The sequence below is a fragment of the Giraffa tippelskirchi genome, chromosome 1 (genome assembly GCF_054371585.1).
Source record: "Giraffa tippelskirchi isolate mGirTip1 chromosome 1, T2T-mGirTip1v1.2.pri, whole genome shotgun sequence".
NCBI classification, from domain to species: Eukaryota; Metazoa; Chordata; class Mammalia; order Artiodactyla; family Giraffidae; genus Giraffa; species Giraffa tippelskirchi.
The window spans coordinates 216,901,846-216,928,973 of NC_137275.1; the positions used below are offsets into that span (position 1 = coordinate 216,901,846).

Below are 27,128 nucleotides of genomic sequence, written 5' to 3' on the forward strand. Positions count from 1 at the left end.
ACCTGCGACAGGTGGAGCGCTCGGCGCCCGGCGCTCGGCCATGTCCGCGGAGGGCGCTGGGCAGGGGCCGGGGCCGAAGCCGGGGCCCGAGCCGGGGCCACTCTGCCCCGAACACGGCCGGGCTCTCAACTGGTTCTGCTGTTCCGAGCGACGGCTCGTGTGCGCCGCCTGCACGGGGCTGGGCGGCCGCTGCCGGGGGCACCGCATCCGCCGGGCCGAGAAGCGCGCGGAAGAGCTGCGGGTGAGCGGGCGTGGGCGCCGGAAGAAGGGGGCGCCGTGGTGGGGGGAGGCGCTGGGCGAGACCCGGCAGGGGCCGGGCAGCGGGTCGGGGAGTCGTGGCTCCGCGAGAGGCACCGGCTGTAGAGCGAGGCGGTTGAGGGTGTGGCTTCTGGAGTCCAGCTGACCCCAGTTCGAGTCCCACCTCCATCAGGTCCTCCCTGTGAGTCTCGTAATCTCTGAGCCTCAGTTGTCCTCATTTGTAGTTTGGAGACATTTATTAAAGGTGTTGCTCGGTGGGGCTGGCTTTGGGCAGTGAAGGGCTCCGCTGCTCCAGGTGCCCGGGACAAGGCGTTCCCCGGCTACCGCCCCTTTGGAAACTTGGTAAAACTCGGTCTCTCCTCGTTTCCTAGTCCCTCGACTCAAAGCTCCTCCCCTCATCCACCCTTCAGCCTTCCTGGTGAGGTGATGTCTCTTCCCTTTCAGGATTGGCCTGGACTGTGCTTGAAGCCGGTTTCACTTAGGTAAACGGAGCGGGGCGGGGAGGACGTCAGGAGGTTCCTACTGGAACCCTTCACTTAGGGTTTCTTTCTCACCTCCGCTTCCAGCTTGGCTTCCTGCCACCAACCTCTCCTGAGCTGCTGAGATTGGAGAGTCAAGTCATCATGGGGCTTCCTATCTCCTTCCACCCCACCTTTGGTCCCTGGGGGTTTCTTTGCAATTTGATTAACCTGCTTGATTCTCCCAACCTCTCCCTGGAGGTCTGCGCAGCTGTGACGCCTGAGGGCTCAGACTGGACTGTAATAAACACACCCAACAGGGTGCTGGGGAGAGGGATTCAGTTATCCAACAGCACCTGAAAAGCTCCTGGTGGGTAACAAGTAGGACCACCAAGTTGGTGATGATGAAAATAAGCTTGGATAATGTGGTATAATGAACTGGCACGATGGATAGAAACTTTGCAAGTTCCGAAGCACTTAAATATCCGTCATCTCATCCCATCCAGACCTTTGAAGGTGTGGTCCTACCTGCCTTTAATAGATGAGGGAGCTGAGGCCCAGAACAGGGCAGTAACTTTCTCAAGGTACCTAATGTTCAGGGGCTGGACCAGAGGAGTCATTGACTAGGCCAGAGAAAAACCACCCCTGTTTGTCAGTGGTTGGAGGGAGGAAGTGATGCAAACGAGAGTGAGAACTTAATAAGACCTTTTTAAAAAAGTCACCATCAGGGCTGAATCTGAGTGGTAGAAGGGGTTGAAGCCTGGACCAGGGGAGCAAGCCTGCTACTTGCTTTGGAATGGACTCTGCCTGGGGCAGGGGGCTTTCCCTGAGCCCTCCTAAGGCCCTTAGCATATTCATCTTATTTGCCTGGAGTGGATGTGTCTTGCCTTCTCTCCTTCCAATTTTTGAAAAAAAATTATTTTTAGCTGTTCTGGGTCTTTGATGCTGCTCAGGCTTTTCTCTACTGGTGGCAAGCAGGGGCTACTCTCTAGTGGCGGTGTGCGGGCCTCTCACGGCAGTGGCCTCCTCTGTTGCAGAGCACAGGCTTCAGGGTACATGGACTCAGTAGTTATGGCTCCTGGGCTCCAGAGCACAGGCTCAATGGCTGTGGCACAGGCTTAGCTGCTCCGAGGCATGCAGGATCCTCTCGGACCAGGGATCAAACCGGAGTCTCCTACACGGGCAGGTGGACTCTTCCCCACTGAGCCACAGGGGAAGCCCCCTGCCTCCAATTTTGAGTGAACTGTGGGTTCTTTGCAGACTTCCCTGTCCCACTGGCCAATCAAAGAAATTTTGCCCCAGGGCAGGATTGTTACTAAACTGGGCAAAAACACCACCAGCTCAGCAACCTCTCTGTTACCTTCTGGATACCTGCCCTGTAGCTTTTCAGAAGCTAGTCTCACTTCCCTCAGTTCTGTGGTGTGTGGTGGCCACAGCTTTCTTCCAGTCAACTCATTTCTTTAACTTTGTGCTTGGGCCAGTGAAGTGTAAGACTGATTCCTGATTGTGGAGGGAAGGATTTACAAGAACTGCCTGGAAGAGACAGCTGAGTCGCCCTTGGCAGATGGAACTGGGGCAAAGCTCTTAGGGGAAATGGTGACGGAGCTGCTGCTGGGAAGTGCTCCAGGTGTTACCTGGAGAAGTGGAGTGGCAAAGCTGGGACCTGGCCGTCTCCATGGGCAAGTCACTTCTCTGTGGGCCTCGGCATCTTCATTTCTGAAAACTCTCCCCTGGTCTCAGGGCCGATGCTCACAGCTTCGGGAGCTGTGAACTGCTGAAACTCTTATGGCCAAGGAAGTGGGTGTTCATTCATTCGACAAATACTGAATATTTATTCAGGGCCTTCTATGTATAGAAACTCTCTTCTAGGTAGTAGGACATAGAGAACAAGTTAAAGTCATGATGCTTATGTTCCTGTGGGGAGGACAGCTACCAAAGAAGTAAACAGACTCATGATATACAGTCAGGGAGTGGTAAGTGCAAGGGAGAAAAAAAAGTAATGATATGAGGTGTGGGATGGTCAGGGAAGGCTTCTGAAGAGGTTGACATGGAGTCGAGGAACAAGACATAAGTGGGAGACAGAAGGAGCAACAGGTGCAAAGGCACTGAGGTCAGGACAGGTTTAGTGTATTTATGGAACAGTAAGAAGGCCGACGGAGAAGGCATTGGCACCCCACTCCAGTACTCTTGCCTGGAAAATCCCATGGACAGAGGAGCCTGGTAGGCTACAGTCCATGGGGTCGCTAAGAGTCGGACACGACTGAGCGACTTCACTTTCACTTTTCCCATTCATGCACTGGAGAAGGAAGTGGCAACCCACTCCAGTATTCTTGCCTGGAGAATCCCAGGGATGGTGGAGCCTGGTGGGCTGCCGTCTATGGGGTTACACAGAGTCGGACACGACTGAAGCGACTTAGCAGCAGCAGCAGCAGCAGCAAGAAGGCCGGAGTAGTAGGAGGACATTGGAGAGAAAGGCAGAGTCCCATCAGGTAGGGCCTTGTTGGTTACAGTCTCACTGTGGGTGCATTGGAAAGCCATGAGAGGGTTTTGAGCTGGGATGTGACTTGATCTGATTTCCTTACCAAAGGTGGCAATGGCTAATGAGGAGTCTGGGGAGGTGGTCAAGAATAAAGACCCTGTTAGGAGACTCTATCAGCAGTTCCTGTGGGAGATCATGATGATCTGGGTGGAACAGCAGAAGTAGAGGTGACCATAAGTGGCCAGAGGAGAGAGACAGACCTTGGAGAAGAGGCTGGTAGGACTCACTGATGGATTAGAGGTGGGGTAACTCCTGGAGTTTTGGTCTGGGTAGCGAGATTGATGATTGGAAGTACTGTTTAATGAATGGGGATTCCTTGGGAAAGAGCAGCTTAGGAAGCCATGTTTTTGTGCTCAGTTGCAGATGTGGACAGTTAGGGGGCTGGATATGAAGGAAGAGTGAGTGTATGTAAGAAAGTGATTATGATGGGCCATGGGATTTGAGGATCAAGAGGGAAGCAAGGCCACAAAAAGGGATGATGGACAGTGAAAAGTGCTAAGACTAATGTACTGGTGACTCCATCTAAGCTGAAGGATTGTTGAAATGGAGATTCTAGGGTGTGTGGTCTAGGATGGAAAGTGGTGGGTAAGATGTGGGATCCTTGAAGATTTTGGAAGTGGCATAGTTTTCAATAATGCTGAGTTCCGAGATATGACCATGGGAGTAGGTGGCTGAGGTGGGGTGAAAGGGAAAAAAAATCACTGGAACGGAGTGAATGGACCAACTGTGGATCCAGATACCACGGATGTCATTTGTGTTGCAGAACAAGATTGTGGACCAGTGTGAGAGGCTGCAGTTACAGAGTGCTACCATCACCAAATATGTGGCTGATGTCCTGCCAGGAAAGAACCAGAGAGCAGTGGTAGGTAATTCTTCCCCTTCCCCCTCTCTTCTGGCCCCCCTCCTAGGATAAGCTCTCAGCCTTAGGGGCTTGGACCAGTCTAGAGTCCCTTCCCAACCTCACAGACCCATTGTGCTGCCGACAAAGCTGGATGCTCAGGAAGGATGGTTTCCTCTTTCTTGGTTTTACATCTGGGCAGAGTGGGTTGTTCCTAGAATGCATTTGATGCAAAGACTGATTAAAAAATAACTTTCTTCAGGTAAAAGATCAGATGATTCTTCTATCATTTTAATTATTTTGTGCTCAGCCCCAGTATTATAAAATAACCAATGGCTTTTACATTGCACATTCTTTATGACAGTCTTAGGCAGTAGGTGGTAGTAACATCCCTGTTTACAGATGGAGAAATGGGTCCTCCAGAGGTTAATTGACTCACAGAGTCAGTTCTATGAGCTGGATCGTCTGACTCCCAGAAGGTGATCCCTCTGCAGCACCTCACTAGTGCGTGCGTGCCAAGTTGTGTCCAACTCTACGGACTGTAGCCCACCATGGTTCCTATATCCATAAGATTCTCCAGGCAAGAATACTGGAGTGGATTGCCATGCCCTCCTCCAGGGGATCTTTCTGACCCAGGGATCGAACCTATGTCTCTTGCATGTCCTGCATTGGCAGGCAAGTTCTTTACCTCTAGTGCCACCTGGGAAGCCCACAGCACCTCACTACTGATCCTTTATTTGGTTGACTCATTGCCGCTGCTACCTCTTAGTCTCAAGTATGCCCTTCAAGGGCAGGGGCTATGAGTTTCTTCCTGCGCATCCCTTCCCTCCTTCCCCAAAAGTACATGGAGCAGACTTGGCACTATTTTAGTCAAAAAATAAATGATTTTGATTGCAAGGAATAGAATCCAGTTGAACTACTAATAGCATAAGCAAAACAGAATTTCTTGGATTTTAGATGCATGAGTCTTTCAGAACCTAAAGAGGACGAGAAGCAGGAACAAACAAGCTGCTAGAAGTCCAGGCAGCTCTTCTCTGTCCATCCCTGCTTCTCTTTGCATGATGATTTCTCTCTCATTTTCGTCATCCTTTTCCTTTTCCTGTCCTAACTGCACTGGCTGGGATCTCAGCACAATGTCAAATAGAAGCTTTCGTAGCAGGTGCTGATTTTGAGGGGAATACTTACAACATTTTTGCCATTTATTTGATTATTTAACAAACCTCTGTAAGCACCTGGCACACGCCAAGCACAGTTGATCTATGTGCTAGAGGTTCCACAGTGAACAAAACATAGGAAAATGCTTGTTTTTGTGAATCCTGCATTCTAGTCAGGGGGGTGGTGTGTGTGTGTATGCACGTTTAGTCATGTCTGACTCTTTGTGACCCTGTGGACTGTAGCCTGCTAGGCTCCTCTGTCCATGGAATTTTCTAGGTAAGAATACTGGAATGGGTTGCCACTTTCTTCTCCAGAGGACGTTCCCGACCCAGGGATTGAACTCCTACACTGGAAGGCAGGTTCTTTACCAGCTGAGCCACCGGTGGAGAGGGTAATAACAAATAAAATATATGCTATGTCAAAAGGTGAGAATCTCTATGAAGAAACAGAACACGGGAAGGGGGTGGGTCATGTTGAAGATGGGGTTGTAATTACATATGCTGTGAACAGGAATCGCCTCATTAAGAAGATTGATATTTGTACACAATTTCCAAGAGGTGAGGGAATGGACTGTATATCCTGGGGAAGAGTGTTTCAAAAAGAGAAAGGCAGGTGCAAAAGCCCTGAGATGGGAGCGTACCTGACATGTTGGAGCGGAGTAGACAAGTAAGAAGACAGAGGAGATGAAGTCAGAGAGCAGTGCACGGAGCTAGGTAGACTCCTCACGGGTCCCACAGAGACTTTGCTTTTTATTTGGGAAGGCAGGAAGTTATCAGAAGTAAGATGATATGACTTAAGATTTAAAAGGAGTGGCTACTGTGTTCAGAAGTGACCACAGGCAGCAAAGGTAAAAACAGGGAGACTGATTAGGAAGTGTTGCAGTAATCCAGGTGAGAGCTGAGAGGGGTTTGGACCTGAGTGAGTGTGGTAGGAATGGTGAGAAGCAGCGTGTATTAATATATACTTTCTGAGGGAAGAAAGAGCAGGATTTGCAGATGGATTGGATGTAGGCTTTATGAGAGAAAGGGAGGAGGGATCAAGTTAACTTTTTTTTTTTTTTTTATGTGAGCAACTGGAGGGATGGGGCAGCCATTTACCAAGGTGGGGAGACATTGCGTGTAGAGTGATGGTTGGTAAGGGAGGAGACTAGAGTTCAGTTTTGTACGTGTTCAGCTGGAGATGACTGTTAGGCATTCAAGTTAAGATGTTGAGCAGATGGCTGGGTACACAAGTTAGGAGAGGACTGGGCTGGAGGCATAAATGTATCAGTGTGTAAGTGAGGATGGGGCTTCCTGTGTAGCTCAGTTGGTAAAGAATCTGCCTGCAATGCTGGATACCTGGGTTCGATTCCTGGGTTGGGAAGATCCCCTGGAGAAGGAAATGGCAACCCACTCCAGTATTCTTGCCTGGAGAATCCCATGGACAGAGGAGCCTCGCAGGCTACAGTCCACGGGATTGCAAGAGTCGGACACGACTTAGCGCTGTCTTTTTTTTTTTTTTTAATAAGTGAGGGTATAAAGTGAAACTCATGGGAGATGATGAGATCACTAAGTGAGTAAAATACAGATAGAAAAGAGCAGGGGTCCAAGGACTGAGCCCTAGGGCATTTTGACATCTAACCATTGAGAAGATAGGAGCAAGCAAAGTAGACCAAGAAGGAAGCAATCGGTGAAATAGGAATAACACTGTTAATAAGAGTGTTGTGTCCCACAATAGGTTTCAAGGAGGTGGGTTCAGATTTTGCAGAGAGATCAAGTCAGGGGAGACATGAGAATGGACTCTTTAGTAACATGCTCCTCATTGGAGATCCTGACAGGAGTTTGGTAGAGTATTGTGGTAAAAGTGTGATCAGAGTGAATTTCAGAGAGAGTAGAAAAAGAGCAAGTTGAGATGGTTGGCACAGATGACTCTTGAGGAATTTTGCTGTAGAAGGAAGCTGAGAAATGGGATGATGGTGGATCAAGAGATGGATATGCCATCAACAAACAAGCAAATGTTTGTTGCTTGTTTTTAAGATGCGGGGAATGACTCTGTGTGTGTATGCTGATGGGAATTGCCCAGTAGAGAGCGGAAAATTAATGATACAAGAAAAGGGGACAATCTGGTTTAGCAAAGGGGGTGGGAGCTAGTAAATAAGTGGAAGTATTGGCCATAGGTAAGAGCACAGACAGTTTATCCACTGAAATAGGGAAAACAGAGTATATGGGCACAGGTGCAGATAGAGGGTAGGTGATGGGCAGAGCTTGTTGAATTCTCTTAGAGCTTCTGATTGCATCTATTTTCCATTATTATTTCCTTTTTATGATTTTTTCCTTCTGATATTTTTGGGATTTACTCTGTAGTTTGTTAACTTCCCGAGCTGAACCAGCCTATTGATTTTAGTTTTTTTTCATTTTCAAAGTGAGCATTTAAGTTATATATTTCCTTTTAGTATTGATAGAGGGATATCCCCAGAGAAGGCAATGGCACCCCACTCCAGTACTCTTGCCTGGAAAATCCCATGGACAGAGGAGCCTGGTAGGCTGTAGTCCATGAGGTCGCTAAGAGTCGGACACGACTGAGGGACTTCACTTCCAATTTTCCCTTTCATGGACTGGAGAAGGAAATGGCAACCCATTCCAGTGTTCTTGCCTGGAGAATCCCAGGGATGGGGGAGCCTGGTGGGCTGCTGTCTATGGGGTCGCACAGAGTCGGGCATGACTGAAGCCACTTAGCAGCAGCAGCAGCAGACCAACAAGTGTCTTCTGGATATATCAGTTTCTTTTCTTTTACTTTCAACTTCTTATGTTGTTTCAGGTGTGTTTTAGAAACTGGATTTTGTTTCCGTTTCAAAAAAGTTCAGGGCTTCCCTGGTGTTGCTGCTGCTAAGTCGTTTCAGTCGTGTCCGACTCTGTGCAACCCCATAGACGGCAGCCCACCAGGCTCCCCCTTCCCTGGGATTCTCCAGGCAAGAATACTGGAGTGGGTTGCCATTTCCTTCTCCAATGCATGAAAGTGAGAAGTGAAAGTGAAGTCACTCAGTCGTGTCCGACTCCTAGCGACCCCGTAGACTGCAGCCTACTAGGTTCCTCCGTCCATGGGATTTTACAGGCAAGAGTACTGGAGTGGGTTGCCATTGCCTTCTCCGCTGTGACTCAGTGGTAAAGAATTCTGCCTGTCAGTGCAGGAGACACAGGTTTGATCCCTGATCTGGGAAGATCTCACATGCCATGGGGCAGTTAATCGCCTGCGCTATACCCGTTGAGCCTGTGCTCTAGAGCCCAGGAACTGCAACTTCTGAGCCCATGCACCACAGTTACTAACGCCCGCGCCCCTAGAGCCCCTGCTCTGCAGTGAAAGAAGCCCCCACAATGAGAAGCCTGTACTCCACAGTGAAGAGTAGCCCCGCTTGCAGCAATCAGAGGAAAGCCCACGCAGCAACAAAGATCCAGCACAGTCATAAATAAATTAATTAAATTTTAAAGAAAGGTTAAAAAAATATTTATTAAAAAAAGTCCAATCTGATAATCCCTGCCTTTTAACTAGTGAGTTTAATCAGTTTATGCTATTGAGATTACAGATATACTTAGATTTATGGCTGTCATTTTATGCTTTCTGTGTATGCTTAGTCATGTCTGATTCTTTGTGACCCGATGGACTAGAGCCTGCCAGGTTCCTCTGTCCATGGAATTCCCCAGGCAAGAATACTGGAGTTGGTTTCCACTTCCTACTCTGGGGATCTTCCTGACCCAGGGATCGAACCCACATCTTTTGTGTCTCCTGCATTGGCAGGTGGAGTCTTTACCACTAGTGCCACCTGGGAAGCCTATTTTCTATGTAGTCCACTTTTACAGTTTTTCAAAATTAATTTTTACTGGAGTATAGTTGATTTACAGTGTTGTGTTAGTTTCTGCTATACAGCTAAGTGAATCAGTTATACATATACATATATCCACTCTTTTTTAGATTCCATTCCCATATAGGTCACTACAGAGAACTGAGTAGAGTTCTCTGTGCTATGCAGTAGGTTCTTATAGTTATCTATTGTATATATAGTAGTGGGTATATGTCAATGCCAACCTCCGAATTTATCCTTCCCCTGCTGTAGTCCACTTTTTCTATGCTTTTTTTCCTTCCTTTCCTCCCTTCTTTTGAGTTAATCAATCCCTCTTCCCTTCTTTTTCCCTGTGCTAGCTTGAAAGTTGTGTATTCTATTTATGGTCTCTTTTTGGTCCCCTTAAGAATTTTTTAATTAATTTTTTTTTCTTTTTTGACTATGCTGGGGCTTTGTTGCCGCACACAGGCATTCTCTAGCTGCTGTGTGCAGGATTCATTTTAGTTAAAGCACATCTTTTAATAATTCCCTCATTCATAGAAAGTTTTTCCTTTTTTTTTAAATCAGAGAGATCTTTATTGTACTTTTGTATGATGGTTTAGATGAGTATACAATTCTAAAGTAAATCACAAGCCCCATTCAGAGAAGCTAGTTGAGTCCTCAGCTCTTGATTACACTGGACTTCAGTTTCCTTTCTACTTTTGGACTCCAAGGGATTTCCTTTTCTAAGCTGCCAGAAGTAGCTTTACTTTAAAAGGATGTTTTGGTCTGTTTTTCCAGCATTTCTGTGTTTTGGTCTGTGTGTGTTTGTTAATCACTCAGTCGTGTCTGACTCTTTGTGGCCCCATAGACTGTAGCCCACCAGGCTCCTCTGTCCATGGGATTCTCCAGGCAAGAATACTGGAGTGGGTTGCTGTGCCTTCCTCCAGGGGATCTTCCCAAGCTAGGGATCAAACCCAGGTTTCCCGCATTGTGGGTTCTGTACCGTCTGAGCCACCAGGGAAGCCTGTGTTGTGGTATAGGAGGAATTTTAGTTTCTTCAGGCATATCTTTGGAAAGCAAAATTTTTTTTCCCTCTGCTATTTTTTTCTGAAAATGACTGAAGAAACGTGTTGAAATTGACTGCAGCCTTCTTGTCAGGGAGTATCTAATGCATCTCGGGTCTGTTCTTGATCCTGTTCACACAGTACAAACGGGACTGCAGAGACCCACCCATGGGAAAGGCATTGAGCTGGGCTAGAGAGAGGAGCAAGAGCTAATGATACCAAATATGTATGTGCCAGGCTTTGTGCTCTTTGTTCTTCTTACTTTATATATATTGACTCACTTGACCCTCACAGTAGCCTTATGAGGTTGGTACTATTAGTATCTTCACTTGACAGATTAGAAAACTGAGGCTCAGGGAAGATAAGTAACAACATTCCACAGTTAGTAAATAGAACAGCTAATATTTAAACCCAGGCACTGTCTCTACAGCCTAATTTCCTAACCACTGTGTTATGTTGCCTCCAAAGAACACTGGAGTTGGAATCTGAACCCCTGGGTTCACTCAGCCATTCATTCAGTCCCTCTCTCTTCTCCTTTGGGCAAATTGTGTGTCTCAGTCTCTTCTGAAAAACAGGCCTAACTGTCCCCTGCACTGTACAAGGCAGGTCTTTAGGGGCAGGAAACAAGGAGAGCCACTGACTAGCCCTGACTTTCTGGCATGAGGGAAATAGTTTCACCCTCAGTTGTCTGGCAAGAGTGCAGGAGCTTCAGACAACAGTGCCATTGGGGAGGATGGGTTACCAGATGGCACTGATGGAGGGAAAGAGTGTTGGACTGAGAGTTGGGAAAACTGGGTTCTAGCCCCTGATTTGCCACTGACCTGGCATGTGAGTACCACCAAGAGATTTTTGACTTGAGTTGGAAGGAATTTTTCCTGTCGATCATTCAGTAAATATTTGAGCACCTGCTCCTTGCCAGACACTGTGCTAGTTGCTAGGGGACATATGCTAAATTCATTGACTTAGAATTTATTTCAGCCCTCTTGTGTGGCAGACTAAGAATTCTACCATGGAATCAATTGGAATGTACGGATTTGGGAAGTAATGAGCTTTTTGTCCTCAGACATGGTCCAAATAGATGCTTCCCTCATAGCTCAGTTGATAAAGAATCTACCTGCAATGCAGGAGACCTGGGTTCAATTCCTGGGTTGGAAAGATCCCCTGGAGAAGAAAATGACAACCCACTCCAGTATTCTTGCCTGGAGAATCCCATGGACAAAGGAGCCTAGCAATCCATGGGTTTGCAAGAGTTGGACATGACTTAGCGACTAAACCACCACCATGGTCCAAATAGGAACTGGACTACTGTTTGTGTGCATTCTGTTGATGGAAGACATTTTAGGCCTTTCTCCTCTGCATTTCTACGATTCTCTGACCTGGTCTCTTGAACTTGGGGTTCCTAACTGTGAAATAAACAAGTAATTCCAGCTGGATCTTTGAGTCCTACCCAGCACTTTCATTCTGTCATCTTAGCTCCATGAGATGTGGCCTGGATGTCTGGATCTCAGCATTCTTCTCCCTGAACCACATTTGGGAAATCTTAGGGCTCGGGTGTTTTAAGCACTATTACTGCCCTTACTGTACCCGTCAGACATGGCTAATCAATCTCGGTACTTCTTCCGGCGGAGCCCCAACCGTCCTAATTTTGCTTGGGGCTATGCCAGGACCCAACTCCTTGTTTAATTCCTGGTCAGAGCACAGCCAGCGCAGCTCGGGAACTGGTCATCCAGCGGCTGGGTCTGGTGAGGAGTTTGTGCGAGAGCGAAGAGCAGAGGTTGTTGGAACAGGTGCATGGCGAAGAGGAGCGAGCCCATCAGAGTATCCTGACGCAGCGAGTACACTGGGCCGAGGCGCTGCAGAAGCTTGACACCATCCGCGGCAGCCTGGTGGACATGCTCACTCATCTGGATGACCTCCAGTTGATTGTAAGTCAGGCAGGGGTGAGGACACCACAAGTTGACCAGATTCCCCCAAAGTCTGAAAATGAGAATGTTTTATTGGCAGGAGGTGAGTGGAAAATGATAATTTGGAACCAGGATGAGACAGGGCAATATAACTATATGGGGATTTTTTTTTTTTTTCCAACTGGTAACCGTTCTTTCAGTAGTGAGCAAATATTTACTGAGTGCCTAATGTATGCTAAGCATTGTGTTATCTATGTGTGTTGTTAGTTGGTCAGTTGTGTCTGATTCTATGTGACCCCATGGACCGTAGCCTGCCAGGCTTCTTTGTCCATGGAATTCTCCAGGCAAGAATACAGGAGTGGGTTGCCATTTCCTTCTTCAGGGGATCTTCCCAACCCAGGGATCAAACCCTGGTCTCCTGCATTGCAGGTGGACTCTTTACAATTTGAGCTATCAGGAAAGCCCTAAGGGTGGGTGGAGGTACAGGATACAGCTGTCAGCAACTCACAGCCTTATAGAAGAGGCGAATATATAAACCTATAATTAAGACATGGAGGGATATGTGCTATGGTAGAGGGCATTACTGGGAGCTGGGGCCCCTGCAGTCCTGGCTTGAGGTGGGTGGTAGTCAGGGAAGCCTTCCTGAATGAAGCAACTTAAAAGCTGATGCCTCAAAGACAAGAGTCATAGTTTTGTTAAAGGAAGTGGGGAGAGGGAGAGAGTCCAGAAGCTGACAGAGAGAATACTGTACTGACGAGAGGTCCGCTGCAAGTACAGAGCTCATCCTCACTGCCACCACCCAGAAATCACAGTCTAATATGTTGGTTCATATTCTTTCGATGTATTTTATATAGATATGCTGGTACCTGCAGTTTTAAGGTGACCGTGTGACATCTTAGTAGATGCGCCAAGCAGGGAAATGAGAATGTGGAACAACATTGTTGTTGTTCAAGTTTCCCCTCTTGTGCAGTCGTGGTTTCTGTGACTGTCCCAGATTGCGCATTCATTTTGTCACACAGCTGTCGTGTGCCGAGCACATTTTGTCCCAAACGCTGGGAGGGTCACAACAGAAAATGCAACGAGTCCCATCCATTGAGCCGATGGGCGATGAAATGTTGGGTAAATAGGTGACTGTCCAGAAGAGTAGTCTGAGGGAAACCTAGGGTGCCACGGGGCTCAGGGCACAGAGGGATTCATTTTGAGTGCCTGATGGGAGAGGTCTGTGAAGAAGGACCCATAAAACTTGTGCAGGGTCTTAGAGAAGGAGTGGATGTTTTTACTCTAGAATTTCTCTCCACGTGGAGCCCTCCATGCAAGTTAATTATAGTCAAGTCTTGACGACCTGCTGGGTTTCTGGTGCCAAGCCTGACTCTGTTTTCTTTTCTCACAGCAGAAGGAGCAGGAGATTTTTGAGAGGTGAGTATGGCCCTGGTATTTGCTTGAGCGGTCATGGAAACCATGGCCTTTGACCTCTCCGAAATCTACCAAGTCCATTGCTGTCAGGCCCCACTGCTCCTGGGAGGAAGCTCAGGGTGGGCAGCTGAGTGGCTTCCCTGAAGCCAGGCTTGAGGCTTGTCATGGGCTTTCTTAAACATTATCCTATTAAAAAATGTACAGTCACCCTGCTGGGAGGGTTTTACCACCTCCATCTACAGATGAGAATGCTGAGGCTCAAAGAGGGGAAGGGACTTGCCTAAGCCCCAGAGCTGGGGCTTGGACCCACAGCTGACACCTGACCCAGTATTGTCTTCTCTACTTCATACCCCCTTCTTCTAATGAAAGAATCTGAAATCTAAGTCTGCATTACCAGGAAAATTCTATTTTAATTATGCAGTAATAAAAGAATTTCACCAGGCCCTACCTGAGTTCTGAAAAGTCTTGAAAGGTTCTGAGACCCAAGAGCCGGAGGAAGTGGCCAAGAGGTGATAATTTTCCAGGCAAAGAAATTAAATTCTTACCCTGTGTGTGTGAGATTTCAGAGCTCACAGACACAATGTGTGCTTGGGGAGCACAGTCCATTCCTCTTTATTTTTATAAAGATAGCAATATAGATATCAATAGCAATATATGTACATGGGATAAAGAAAATAATTTTCACCAGTAGAAAATGATTTAAAATGAAAAATGTCTCTGTCACCTCTTCCCAATTCTGTTTCTGAGTGGTGATCAGCTTTAACAGGTACATGTGTGTCTTATAGGCTTTCCCGTGTTTAGTCACAAAAGAGTGTGGGGGATTTTTTCCCCTCTTAAAATTTTGTTTTGAAAACACAGATGGGATCATTTCATATTTGTTTTATAACTTATCAGGCTATCTATCCTGGTACATTTAGATTTACCTCACTTTTTGGGAAGTCTGTGAAGTATTCCTCGGTATGGATGTTCCTAAATTTAGATTACTGTCTCCTTATGATCTTTTCCACACTTCTCCTAGTCTCTTTTTTTTCCGTTTCTTTCTTTAATTTATTTACTTGGCTGCGCTGGGTCGTAGTTGCAGCATACAAACTCTTGGTTGTGGCACGTGGAATCTAGTTCCCTGACCAGGGATTGAACCTGGGCCCTCTGCATTGGGAACTCGAAATCTTAACCACTGGACCACCAGGGACGTCCTTCTCCTAATCTTTTTCTCTTATCTTCATCATCTTCCTCTAGTACAGTCTGTCCTCAATATCAAGCTGATCTGATTTCTTAAAAAATTCTTTATTTTTGGTTTTGAAATATTTCAGACGTATAGAAAAGTTGCTAAAGTAGTATAATAAACTTAGAAATACTAATTGATATCAATTGGCCACATTTGCTGTTTTTTGTGTCTCTCTCTTCCTGTCTATCTAGTGTATATATATATAGAAAAACTTGTTTTTCCTGACCTATTTGAGAGTAAGTTGTAGATAGCATGACTTTTTATCTTATCGCCTACTTCAACATGAATCTCCAAAAACAGACATTCTCTTACATACCATAGTATAATTATTAAATTCAGGAAATCCCATGTCCACATAACACTACTATCTAATATATAGTCTGTATTCAAATGTTGCCAATTGTACTAAAAATGTTCTTAATAGTCTTTGGAATCCCATTCCCCCCATACCCAATCCATCTGATCTCTTAATCTGTAATTTTTCCTTCACCCTTTTCCCCCTAAACACTTTTTAAGAGTCTAGGACAGTTTTATAGAATATCCCTCAATTTGAGTTTATCTAATGTTACCTCATGATTAGATTCAGGTTATACATTTCAGGCAAGAGTATCTCATACGTGATGTCCTCAGTCTGTCATACTAGGGGACATTGATGTCATTTTGTCCCATTATCAGAGATACTAACTTTTTTAATTGAAGTATAATTGACATACAGCATTGTATTAGTTTGTTTAAATTGAAGTATAGTTGATGTATGTTTTAAGTGTACAATATAGTGGCTCACAATTTTTAAAGGTTGTACTCCATTTGTAGTTATTATAAAATATTGGCTGTAATCTCTATGTTGTACAATGTAGGCTTGTTGCTTACTTTATACATAATAGTTTGTACTCTTAATCCCCTACCCCTATCTTCCCTCCTTCCTTCTCCCTATTCATAACCACTAGTTCCCTACATCTGTGTTCTCTACTTCTGTTTTTTTTTTTGTTATAACCATTAGTTTGTTGTATTTTTTTAGATTCCACATATAAGTGGTATACAGTGTTTTTCTTTCTCTAGCTAACTTATTTCACTTGGCAGAATTCCCTCCAAATCCACTCATATTGTTGCAGATGGCAAAACTTCATTCTTTTTTATGCTGAGTAATATTGCATTGTATATATATGTGTATTTGTAAATATATATATGTACCACATCATCTTTATCCATTCATCAGTCGATGGACATTTAGGTATCTTATATATCTTGGCAGTTATACATAATGCCGCTGTGAACATTGGGGTGCATATGTCTGTTTGAATTAGTGTTTTTTTTTTGTGTGTGTGTATGTATGTATATGGTGCTTGCCTTGTAGCTCAGCTGGTAAAGAATCTGCATGCAATGCAGGAGACCCTGGTTCGATTCCTAGGTTGGGAAGAACGCCTGGCGAAGGGATAGGCTACCCACTCCAGTATTCTTGGGCTTCCCTGGTGGCTCAGCTGGAAAAGCATCCGCCCACAACGTGGGAGACCTGGGTTTGATCCTTGGGTTGGGAAGATTCCTTGGAGAAGAGAACGGCTACCCACTCCAGTGTTCTGGCCTGGAGAAGCTTCCATATCTTGGCAGTTATAAATAATGCTGCTGTGAACATTGGGGTGCACGTCTCTTTTTGAATTAGTGTTTTTCTGGGTGTGTGTGTGTATGTATAGACGCAGTAATACAGTTGCTGGGTCATATGGTAGTTCTATTTTTAGCTTTTTTTTTTTTTTGAGAAACCTCCATATTGTTTTCCACGGTGGCTGCACCAGTTTACATCCCCACTACAGTATATGAGAATTCTGTTTTCTCCACTCCTCACCATTTGCTATTCGTGTTCTTTTTGATGACAGCCGTTCTGACAGCTGGGAGGTGATAGCTCACTGTGGTTCTGGTTAGCGTTTCCCTGATGATTAATGATGGTGAGCATTTTTTCAGGTGCCTGTTGGCTATCTGTATGTCCTCTTTGGAAAAATGTGTATTCAGATCTTCTGCCCATTTTTGTTTTTGTTTATTTTCTGGGGGAGCAGGGTTTGGCTGCACCATGTGGCTTGTGGGATCTTAGTTCCCCCACCAGGGACTGAATCCCAGTTCCCTGCAGTGGAAGTGTGGAGTAACCACTGTATTCCCAGGGAATTCCCTTTCTGCCCATTTTTTAATTGAGTTTTTATTTTTTCAATGTTGAGTTGTATGAGTTGTTTATATATTTGGCTATTAGCCCCTTACTGGTCATATGATCTGCAAACATTTTCTCCCAGTTAGGTTGTCCTTTCATTTTGTTGGTAGTTTCCTTTGCTGTACAAAAGCTTTTAAGTTTAATTAAGCCCCATTTGTTTTTTTTGTTTTTACTCCCTTTGCTTTAGGAGACTGATCCAAAAAAGTATTGCTACGTGGAACTCCTCTGAGAGTCCAGTGGTTAAGACTCCATGCTTCCAGCACAGGGTTCGCAGGTTCGATCCCTTGTTGGGAAACTAATATCCCACATGCTGTACAATGTGGCCAAAAAATAAACAGACAAAAAAATGCGACAATTTATCTCAAAGAGTGTTCTTCTCATGTTTTCCTCTGGGTGTTTTTTGGTTTCCCTTCTTCCATTTAGGTCTTTAATTCATTTTGAACTTATTTCAGTATATGGTGTTAGAGAATGTTCTAATTTCATTCTTTTACATGTGGCTGTCCAGTTTTCCCAGCACCACTGTTGAAGAGGCTCTATTTTCTCCATTTTATCTTCTTGCTTCCATCATCGTAGACTAGCTGACCATAGCTGTGTGGGTTTATTTCTAAGCTTTCTATTCTGTTCCATCCATCTATGTGTCTGTTTCTGGGCTGGTACCTTACTGGCTTGATTGCTGTAGCTTTGTAGTATAGTCCGAAGTCAGAGAGCATGAGTCCTCCAGCCTTGTTCTTTCTCAAGATTGTTTTGGCTATTTGAGGTCTTTTGTGTTTCCATACAAATTTTAAAATTATTCGTCTAGTTATGTGAAAAATGCCTTTGGTATTTTGAGTAAAGTAATGCTCAAAATTCTCCAAGCCAGGCTTCAGCAATATGTGAACCGTGAACTTCCAGATGTTCAAGCTGGTTTTAGGAAAGGCAGAGGAACCAGAGATCAAATTGCCAACATCCGCTGGATCATCGAAAAAGCAAGAGAGTTCCAGAAAAACATCTATTTCTGCTTTATTGACTACGCCAAAGCCTTTGACTGTGTGGATCACAATAAACTGTGGAAAATTCTGAAAGAGATGGGAATACCAGACCATCTGACCTGTCTCTTGAGAAACCTGTATGCAGGTCAGGAAGCAACAGTTAGAACTGGATATGGAACAACAGACTGGTTCCAAAGACTGGTTTCTAATTTGGAGTCCTTTACTTTTATTTTTTTCTCTTGTCTGATTGCTGTGTCGAGGACTATGTTTATTCATTCACTTATTTAGTATCAACACAGAATCATAGATTCTTGTTTTATTCAGTGCATTGTAATCTATTACTATTATTATTAATTTTGATCTTCAAACTGTCCCAGATTTGGCCAGTAGGAGCTCCTTCAAGCCAGATCCTGTGTCCTTCTGACAATGTTTCATCATTCTTAGAGCACTTTCTTGTTTTCTGGCACAAGAAAATATCCTAGGCTCAACTTCTTTTCCTGCCCCAGCTCTGGAATCACCTATTTCTCCAGGGAGTCTTGGTTCCTTTTAGTGGTGAATGGTATTTAAAAACCAAGATTTAGGCATTAGGTGTGTTCCCTGCTACTGATGCATTGCTTCCAAGCCTTCTCAGTGGACAGCAGACAGAGACGGAGAGTGTGTGTGCACGTAACTTTTTTATTCCTAAGTTTGTATCACAACTTCTAATTCCGGTCAAACACCACAGGGTTTTTCCTATGCCTTCCCTTATTCTATAATTATGTAGTTCTTCTTTCACAGTGAGAACCGTGGCTCCCAGCAACAGCAACATATCTATTCATTTGTTCAGACCTACAATACACGAACAGCTGTTTGAGAGTTGTGAAACCCATAGTATGGTTGGCAAACCTACAAGGAGAGTTCAGGATTTGTTTGTAGTGCTTTGTGCTTTTAGATTGAGGGTGCGTACTCTCAAAGTAGAGTTGGCCCTCCATTTCCATGGGCTCCCCACTTATAGATTCAACCAACCAAGGGTTTGAGTGGTTTTGAATCTGCAGATGGGGAACTGCAGATACAGAGAGCTGACTGTAAAGGATTTGAATGCTCCATGGATTTTAGTATCCCTGGGGGTCCTGGGACCGATCCCCCTAGGATATGGAGGGACGGCTGTACTGTTTTCAAAACCTGTTTGTTGGCCCCTAACGTTTCCACATCTTTGGCTGAGCTCAGCCCTGGTTTGCCATGACAGAAGGTCACGCTGCACAGACTGGGTATTCTGGTCCTGGCCAGGGCCCTGGTGCATGCCAGCCCCATTTCATTCCCACTTCTTTGGGGTCATGAGTTTTCTCTTCCGTGGCATGAGGTAGCTGGACCAGCCGATTCTCTAGACTCTGGTGTGTCTATGACTGGCCTCAGATTTGCTCTGATGATGATTCAGCACTGCTGACACCCCCTCCTCTTTCCTCCTCACCTGGTGGCTGGGGCTTCTCCAGAGCCAGCCTCAGTGCTTTGAGAAGATGGCAACAGAGCCTTTCTTGTCCCGTCCGCAAAGAGTCTTTGTAACCAGAGCCTGCTCTCAGCTTTCCTAGGGCTCTGTTCACCTCGCTCCTCCCAAGGCAGGACAGTCGGTGCCAGTCTTGAAAAAAAAGAGCTGGCATCCATGAGGAGACATGCTCGCCCTCTAGCCTCCTCCTCTGATTGTGGACAGAGCCACGAGATCTAGGGAGAAGAGTGTATGTTCTCACTTCTTTGCTGCCTGAGCTCAAAGCTACCTTCAGGATAAGAGGCAGAGGGAAAGTTCTTTCTCAGAAGCCAATTCAGAGGTCTGCGAGGCCCTAAAGTGAATCCTCACTTTGCCTCACAGCCTTTCAGATTTCACTTCAGGTCAAGGGAAAGATAATGGTGCCTGGACCCCAGTCTGGGCTTCTTTGGTTTCTGCAGGGTAGCAAGACTTAAATCCAGGTTCTTCTTTTTAGCTGAGTGCTTTCTCTGAATCTCTGTTCCTTCCTGTCCAATAAAATAACAACTGCCTCCTAGGTTAGAGCAAAGATCCTGAGATTCTATGTAGAAGCAGCAAGCCTAGAGCCCGGCTGCTTACAACATGACAGTACTCCCCTCCTATGCATCTTGTGTTCCCAAATCTCTTCCAGCAAAACCCAGTCCCCGCTGCGAGCTGAAAAGAGGTGGCTATTGGGAGCAAGGTGCTATGATTACTTTATGGTTGGGGTGATAACCAATCGTTTCTTCTTATGTGACTCCTGAGGGGTGTTTGATTTTAAGAGCAGAGGAATGGCTGTACCTTCTGACCACACCAATAGATTTTGCTGCAGTAGATTTTGAAGGAAAACGGGATTTTTCTCCATGCATGCTGGTGGAGCAGAAAGACCGTGGCACAAGAGGCTTAGATCCTCCTTGTAGCTCTGGTCCTCCTCCCAGCTAACTCACGAGACACTGGCGACTTGCTTTCCCCACAGAACTTATTGACACCAAGTATTCCCTTCCCTATAAGCCATGTGCCTTGCTGGAATTAAGGCTCCAGGGCATAGAGGGAATGCCCACCTTCTCTTTTGGCTCCAGCCCCTTCTGTTTGGGGGCTCCTATGTGGGGCCTGGCCATTCTTGCTGTCACCCTTATGGGAAGAGGATTTTACTTCCGTCCCCCTCCTGTATTGATCCAGATACATTTCCAGAACCTTCCTAAATCTCTTATCTTTTTTTTTTCCTGCACAAGGACGGAGGAAGCAGAGGGCATTTTGGATCCCAAGGAGTCGGAAAAGTTAAACTTTAATGAGAAGTGCACTCGGAGTCCATTACTGACCCAACTCTGGGCAACAGCCATTCTTGGATCCCTCTCAGGTTAGGAACTGCTGGAGCCAGGCTCCTGTCTGTGGGCTGTGCTGCTGGGTCACACTGGGGACTGGCGTGTCTGGCATCGTAGCTAAAGCAACCAGTGATGCTGGATGCAGGCTTGTCAGTGGAGCCTAAGTTCTGGACAGGGTTGGGGCAGCTAGGCCAGGTTCTCTCTGTTCAGACCAGCCTGCTCTGTGGTTGGGTCTGGGATAAATCCTGTTCCCAGAAATCACGTCCTCCTTATGTTCTGCCCTAGTGCAACAGCTCAGTACTACTTCTTGGAAACCTAGTTTCTCTTTAAGGAGCCGCAAGAGATGCAGGTTTGGTCCCTGGGTCAGGAAGACCCCCTGGAGGAGGGCATGGTAACCCACTCCAGTATTCTTGCCTGGAGAATTCCATGGACAGAGAAGCCTGGTGGGCTACAGTCCATGGGGTCGCAAAGAGTCGGAACACAACTGAAGTGACTTGGCACATGCAATTGCTGTGCCTAGCTGGAGAGCATCTGGAGCAAGAACTGAGCTTCCTGAATTCGTCTCACTCACTTAACGTTGACTCAGGGCAGCTGTGGGTCTGGCCTTGTGCTGCACGCTCGGGCCACAGAGGTGGACGTGACATGGATTCCTGCCTCTTGGAATTCCCCCACTGGGAGGGTTCTCAAAGCAGGTCTCCCCCAAGCTAAATGGAAGCTTCCACACTGCCTGTTGTAGTATTTTCACAATTCACAGAAAGGTTAAGTTAATGGATTGAATTTTTCTCAGTTTTAACCCTGCCTCCCTATACATTATCCTTAAAATGTTAGTACAAGCTACAGTTTCTCTTCTCTAGATTCTGGAATCCAGTGGTGCCTGATTTGCCAGCAGTCCCATTTACTTAGTTGTTGGAAACTGCATATCTGATGCTTTCAAGCTTTCAGGAACCATGTCACTAGGACAAGTCTGATCTGGATACTGCATATGCCCAACTAAAGTACACTACAATCAGTGAGTGAAAGTTGATCAGTTGTGGCTGACTCTTTGTGACCTCATGCACTTTAGCCTGCCAGGCTCCTCTGTCCATGGAATTCTCCAGGCCAGAATACTAAAGTAGCCATTCCCTTCTCCAGGGGAATCTTCCCAACCCAGGTCTCCCACATTGCAGGCAGATTCTTTACCATCTGAGTCACCAGGGAAGCCCAATCAGTGCTGATGCTAAATATAGGAACAATATGCTGGGTCTTCATTTGGCCCCTGCCACTAACTTGGTATGTGACCTTGGGCAACTTGCTTGTCCTCTCTGGGCCTTATTTCTATCACTTGTTAATGCTTGGCCATTTAGAGGTATCGTCTCATTTGATCTTCACATCCACCCTGTGATAAGTCCTGTTCTGATCCCCACTTTTATAGATCAGGAATCTGAGGCTCAGAGAGAGTAAATGGCTTTTCCTGCCAGTGAGTGGTGAGGAAGCCCTTTGCTACCTGGCAGGACCAGGTGAGGGCTGAGGGTGGGCCTTGGGCAACTTGGAGAATTCTTTCTGGCAGGCACAGAGGACGTGCGTATGGATGAGAGGACGGTCAGCCCCTTGTTGCAACTGTCAGATGATCGGAGGACTCTGACCTTCAATGCCAAGAAGTCCAAGCCCTGTGCAGATGGCCCAGAACGCTTTGACCACTGGCCCAATGCCCTGGCCGACACGTCCTTCCAGGCTGGGCTGCACGCCTGGACGGTGAACGTCCAGAACAGCTGTGCCTACAAGGTGGGCGTGGCCTCAGGCCACATGCCCCGCAAGGGTTCTGGTAGTGACTCTCGTCTGGGCTGCAATGCCTTCTCCTGGGTCTTCTCCCGCTACGGCCAGGAGTTCCGTTTTTCACACGATGGGCAGCACGAGCCCCTGGCGCTGCTTCGTTGCCCAGCTCAGCTGGGGGTGCTGCTGGACTTGCAGGCACAGGAGCTCCTGTTCTACGAGCCCGCTTCGGGCACCGTGCTCCACATCCACCACGCGTCTTTCCCTGGGCCCCTCTTCCCGGTCTTTGCTGTGGCTGACCAGACCATCTCCATCGTCCACTGACCGGTAGCCACAGGGAGGCCAGCTGTCCCTCCCCACCACCCTCTCAGGCCATGGTTCTACCCAGTGTCTTCTTCCCAAGTGCGGCCTCTGCTCCATGGGCAGCTTTGGGGGGAATCTGGGTCCAACCATTAAATGCTGGGTATCTAGGGGAACCCGCTGCTCCCCGGGGCTTAGTTTCTCAAATCCACCGTCCATCTGTTCCTCTGAGGGTGTCTTCTTTGCCCCTTCATCACTGCATCCAGCATGGTGCCTGGTGCAGAGTGAGCATGTGATAAACGTGATCAGTGAGTGGACATAGGGACTGATGGATGGATGGATCGGTGGATGTATGGAGGGACAGGTAAACGGATGCATGTGGTAGGCTCTTCTGGAGAACTCCTGCCCCCAGGACACCCTGTCCTCTGGCAGAAAATCTTATGGCTGAAGCTCTTTCATCCCCTCTATTCGGTGCTCGTCCATCCTTTTCATGACATGGCACAAAGAAAATATTTTTCGAGCACACAAGGACAACCTGGAAGAGATTTAGAACTCCTGCCAGGTTGCTGTTGGCCAGAGGACTCTGGCCTCTGAGCCTCTGTCCTCCCCCAGGTTTTCCCTAGACACTAGGGAGACTCAGGGGATCCAGATACAAGCAGGAGACAGCTCAGCACATACAGCTGAAAGGGCCTGGGGACGGGGTTCTGGGCCCACATTGCTGAGACCATGGTCAAGTCCCTTCCTGTCCTCTGAGGTCACTGAGAACAGTGGTCCTCCTGTTTTGTTTCACCTGGGAACACGGTTCCAAGGCATTCTCACCTGCAACTTACCTGTAAGGCTCTTGGGCTCAAAGATGGAGGACAGGGCCTCCCCCACTCTGAAGTTCATTCAAGAATTTACTTAAACACTGGGTGGGCTTATCAACTTTTTCAGCTGCCATGACTTCTGAGGCCCTTGCAGCTGTGAAACCACAGCTCATGACCCTTGAGTGCTCACTGCTTGACAACTGGGAATTAATGTTTAGTCACTCGATCTTGGCACAAAGCCCAAAGAAGACAGACCCACAAGAGGTTTGGCCAAGTCTAAGAAGAGCTACCTGTCTTTGCCTGAGCACAGACTCTGCTTAAAGCCTAGGTCAAAGCCATTTCTTCTATGCGGCACCTAAAGGTCTTCATGCTATATTTCCCTCCCCCAGCCACCAATCTACCTCCCCACAGCAGCCTTGGGTCCACAGTTCATGGGCCTGCTGCCAAGAGTGCCCCTCTTATCTGTCTGCCCATCTGTGGGCCACTCCCAGTCCAGGGTCCACTCCAGAGCCCTCCCCAGCCGTTGGCACCAGGACATACACTGTGTATGTGCTTGTCTGTGCCTTTTACTTCTAGTACCCCTGGGCCTGGCACTGGGCAGGACACAGGTGTCCAGTAAATACCAACCAGAGAGGAGCATGAAAGGGGAAAGGCAGGAAGAGACATGGAATTTCTCCAATGATCCCCGCCCCACCCCGCCCATTCCCTGCACTCCTGCCACTGGAGCTCCAGTCCCTGTTCCCTGTGCTGTCCCACCCCCACACTATCCCTGTGACCTGGGTGCCCTTCAACAATGCCATCCTTAGGACATCTTCCCTATTCTCCCTAGATCTCCACGGCGTCATGTCTCTCGTGACACAGATCACTTCCTACTAGAAGTCAGGCCAATGGGCTCTGGAGTCAGACCTGCCTAAATGAGAACCCCAGCTCCTGCAGGTGCTAGCTGTGACTCAGGCAGGCTACCTAACCCACGAATCCCTTTCCTCATCTGTAAGGTGGAAGTCAGACTTGCAAGGCCCACCAGGGTCATGTATACTACACAAGGCCTTGGCAGAGGATCTAACACACTGCAGGCCTACATCAGCAGTGTCTTCTCACAACTGCAATTACAGTGTTCCTTGTCTAAAATTTCCTTCAGGGAATTCTCTGAGGACCCGGGGTTCGATCCCTGGTCAAGGAACTAAGATCCCACAAGCCACACGGCACAGCTAAAAAATTTTTTAAAAATTAAATTTCCCTTTCAGACTGTGCAATCCTAGAGAGCAGTGTCCTTACAGCTCAGCTTAGTGTCCTGGTTACCTAACTGAGCTCTTCTGATCTCTAGGCTTCCCAGGGGGAGAGTCACGGAGACTTCACGGATGGCAGAAGGACCCCAAGACCTCTGCTTCAACCCTAGCAGTTTCTCACTTTTCCTGTTGGGTTCCACATAAGTACTCCCATCAAAAAAGGCCTGCTGCTAAAAGAAAGTTTGAAAGTGCTGGTTTTGAAGCTAGTTGGGCCCTAGTGAGTCTTGTTGGAGGTGAGGGGGACCCCCGTTGAAATAGGGACATGGGTGTGATGAATGAACCCTCTCAGAGACCAGAGCTGGTTAGTGGGGCAGGACTGAAACATGCACTCACTGCTTTATAGTCAGAACATCTTCTAGAGGCTGCAGGGGGAGGGGCAAAGGCCAGATTTGGGAAGTTAAGGGCTCCCCGTCTCCACTGTTGGTTGGCCCCGACCACTGCCCTCACCAGACTCAGATCCTTGTGGGGGAGCCCTCCAGGTGGTCAAGGGCAGGCAGGAGATGGGACAATGAGGGGAGAAAGTGTTCCTGGGGTACAGAATCCTTGACCGCAGGGTCCAAAGGCTCGGGGCCAGCCACCAGGAAGCTGTGCATGCCTGCAGCCCGTGCTCCCTTGTAATCACATTGGTAACTGTCCCCGATATGGGCTGCCTCTGCGGGTTCCACCTGAGCAAGGCACAAAGCCTCACGGAAAATGCGGGGGTCGGGCTTGGGCCAGCCAGCAGCCTCAGAGGTCAGCACAAAGTCGAAGTGTTCCCGCAGGCCAACACCCTCTAGGATGTCCTCTAGTCGTCGGTCAAAGTTGGAGACCACTGCCAGCCTCAGGCCTCGTTTTCGGCACCCGCTAAGGGTGGCCTCAGCCCCCTCCAACACCTGCCAGGTGCTAGGATCGCTGAGGTCCTGGTACAGTTCCTCAGCGATGGGAGCCACAGCCTGGGCATCCCGAACACCAGCTAGGTAGAAGGTCTGCTGGACCAAATCCAGCCACCACTGGCGGGAGGTGAGGCCTTGGCTCAGGCCATAGCTGGGGAAGCTCTGGCTCTGAGCCTCGAATGCCTGCGTGAAGGCCTGTCCCAGGGCCGCGGCTTCCACCTCCAGCCCGTGGGCCCGGGCCTTAGTGGCACATTCCACTCCCATGGGGTGGCGGCGCCTGAGCAGCGTGTCCTTCACGTCCCATGTCAACAGTCGTAACTGTAGCTGGTGCGCCATGGGTCTGCAAGAGGGGGTTCAGTCCACCCTAGGTCAGCCCCTGCTGAACAAGACCACCTTCACCCCTCAACCTGATGGTCTTCTCTTTCCGGACTTTGTGGGTTAGATCAGCTGGCACATAGGTAACATCTTCACAGCAGAAAATCCTGGAATGAGAGGGCAAGGGAGGTGGAAGTTCAGGCCTTGGAGTCAGAGACAGACTGGGGAAATTCTGATGCTGCCAACTCACTGTGTGACCCGGAGTGTCTGTCTCTGAGGCTCTGTCTCCTCACGTGTAAGGAGAGCAGAGTGACTCAGCCTCCCAAGACTGCTGAACCAAATGAGATTTCTCTGTTCCTTCCACCTATTATGTGCTAGATGCTAGGAAAGGGACAGATTTGTAGCCCTCGTGACATTCACAGGCATTAAAGAACAGGGGATACAGCTATCAGACAAAGAAGGAAGGCAGCAGGTACCATGAGGATATCAGTCCAGAACCCGATTTAGACTTTGTTGTCGGGGAGCTTCCTAAGCAAGTGAAGTTTCAGTGGAGATTGGAGAATGCCGAGTCAGCAAATGTGCTGGGTTGCACATAGTCACTCACTCCTGCCCGACTCTTTGCGACCCCATGGACTGTAGCCTGCCAAGCACCTCTGTCCATGGGGATTCTCCAGGCAAGAATAGTGGAGTGGGTTGCCATGCCCTCCTCCAGGGGATCTTCCCAACCCAGGGATCCAACACAGGTCTCCCGCACTGCAGGCAAATTCCTTATGGTCCGAGCCACCAGGGAAGCTCAAGAATACTGGAGTGGGTAGCCTATCCCTTCTCCAGGGGAACTTCCCGACCCAGGAATCGAACCGGGGTCTCCTGCATTGCAGGCAGATTCTTTAGCAGCTGAGCTACCAGGGAAGGAAATCTCATTTAGTCCAGCAGTGGGTTGCCATGCCCTCCTCCAGGGGATCTTCCGATGCAGGGATGGAACCCAGGTCTTCTGCATTGCAGGCCGACTCTTTACTGAGCCTCCAGGGAAGCCCTGGGCCTTGTAGGTCAAGACTAGGAAACAATTATTTTGACTGCTATTACTATTGTTGGGAATGTGAAAAACAGGAGAGTCTTAGCAAACCATCTGATCAACCCCTTAATCAAGGGGAAAGACTGAGCCAGAGAGGGATAGATCTTTGCCTCAGGTCACAGC

At 47.6% G+C, this 27,128-nt stretch overlaps 2 protein-coding genes and 1 long non-coding RNA gene across 9 annotated transcripts; 1 reads left to right on the top strand and 2 right to left on the bottom strand.

Moving 5' to 3' along the window:
* Positions 1–22,830, top strand: BSPRY (B-box and SPRY domain containing). Of its 7 annotated transcripts, none has more exons than XM_081527702.1 (7): positions 261–439; positions 2,586–2,689; positions 4,019–4,117; positions 11,803–12,033; positions 13,403–13,428; positions 20,516–20,640; positions 22,152–22,830. In XM_081527702.1, the coding sequence occupies exons 2-7, from the start codon at positions 2,669–2,671 to the stop codon at positions 22,676–22,678; spliced, it is 1,029 nt and encodes a 342-aa protein (XP_081383828.1). In that variant the 5' UTR covers positions 261–439; positions 2,586–2,668; the 3' UTR covers positions 22,679–22,830. The 7 variants fall into 7 exon arrangements, with proteins under 7 accessions (XP_081383819.1, XP_081383799.1, XP_081383809.1 ...); XM_081527730.1 differs by having other exon boundaries at positions 13,406–13,428; XM_081527712.1 differs by having other exon boundaries at positions 372–1,521; positions 1,935–2,689.
* On the bottom strand, positions 8,762–13,789 carry LOC145520695 (uncharacterized). The gene is made up of 2 exons (XR_014064728.1): positions 12,879–13,789; positions 8,762–12,085 (listed from the first exon to the last, which is right to left on the bottom strand). It is a non-coding gene; the product is annotated as an uncharacterized LOC145520695 (long non-coding RNA).
* LOC145520678 (haloacid dehalogenase-like hydrolase domain-containing protein 3) lies at positions 22,156–25,954 on the bottom strand. Its single transcript, XM_081527786.1, has one exon. It carries the CDS (start codon positions 25,952–25,954, stop codon positions 25,199–25,201), a length of 756 nt encoding a protein of 251 aa, XP_081383912.1. The 3' UTR covers positions 22,156–25,198.
* Positions 25,955–27,128: the final 1,174 nt, after the last annotated feature.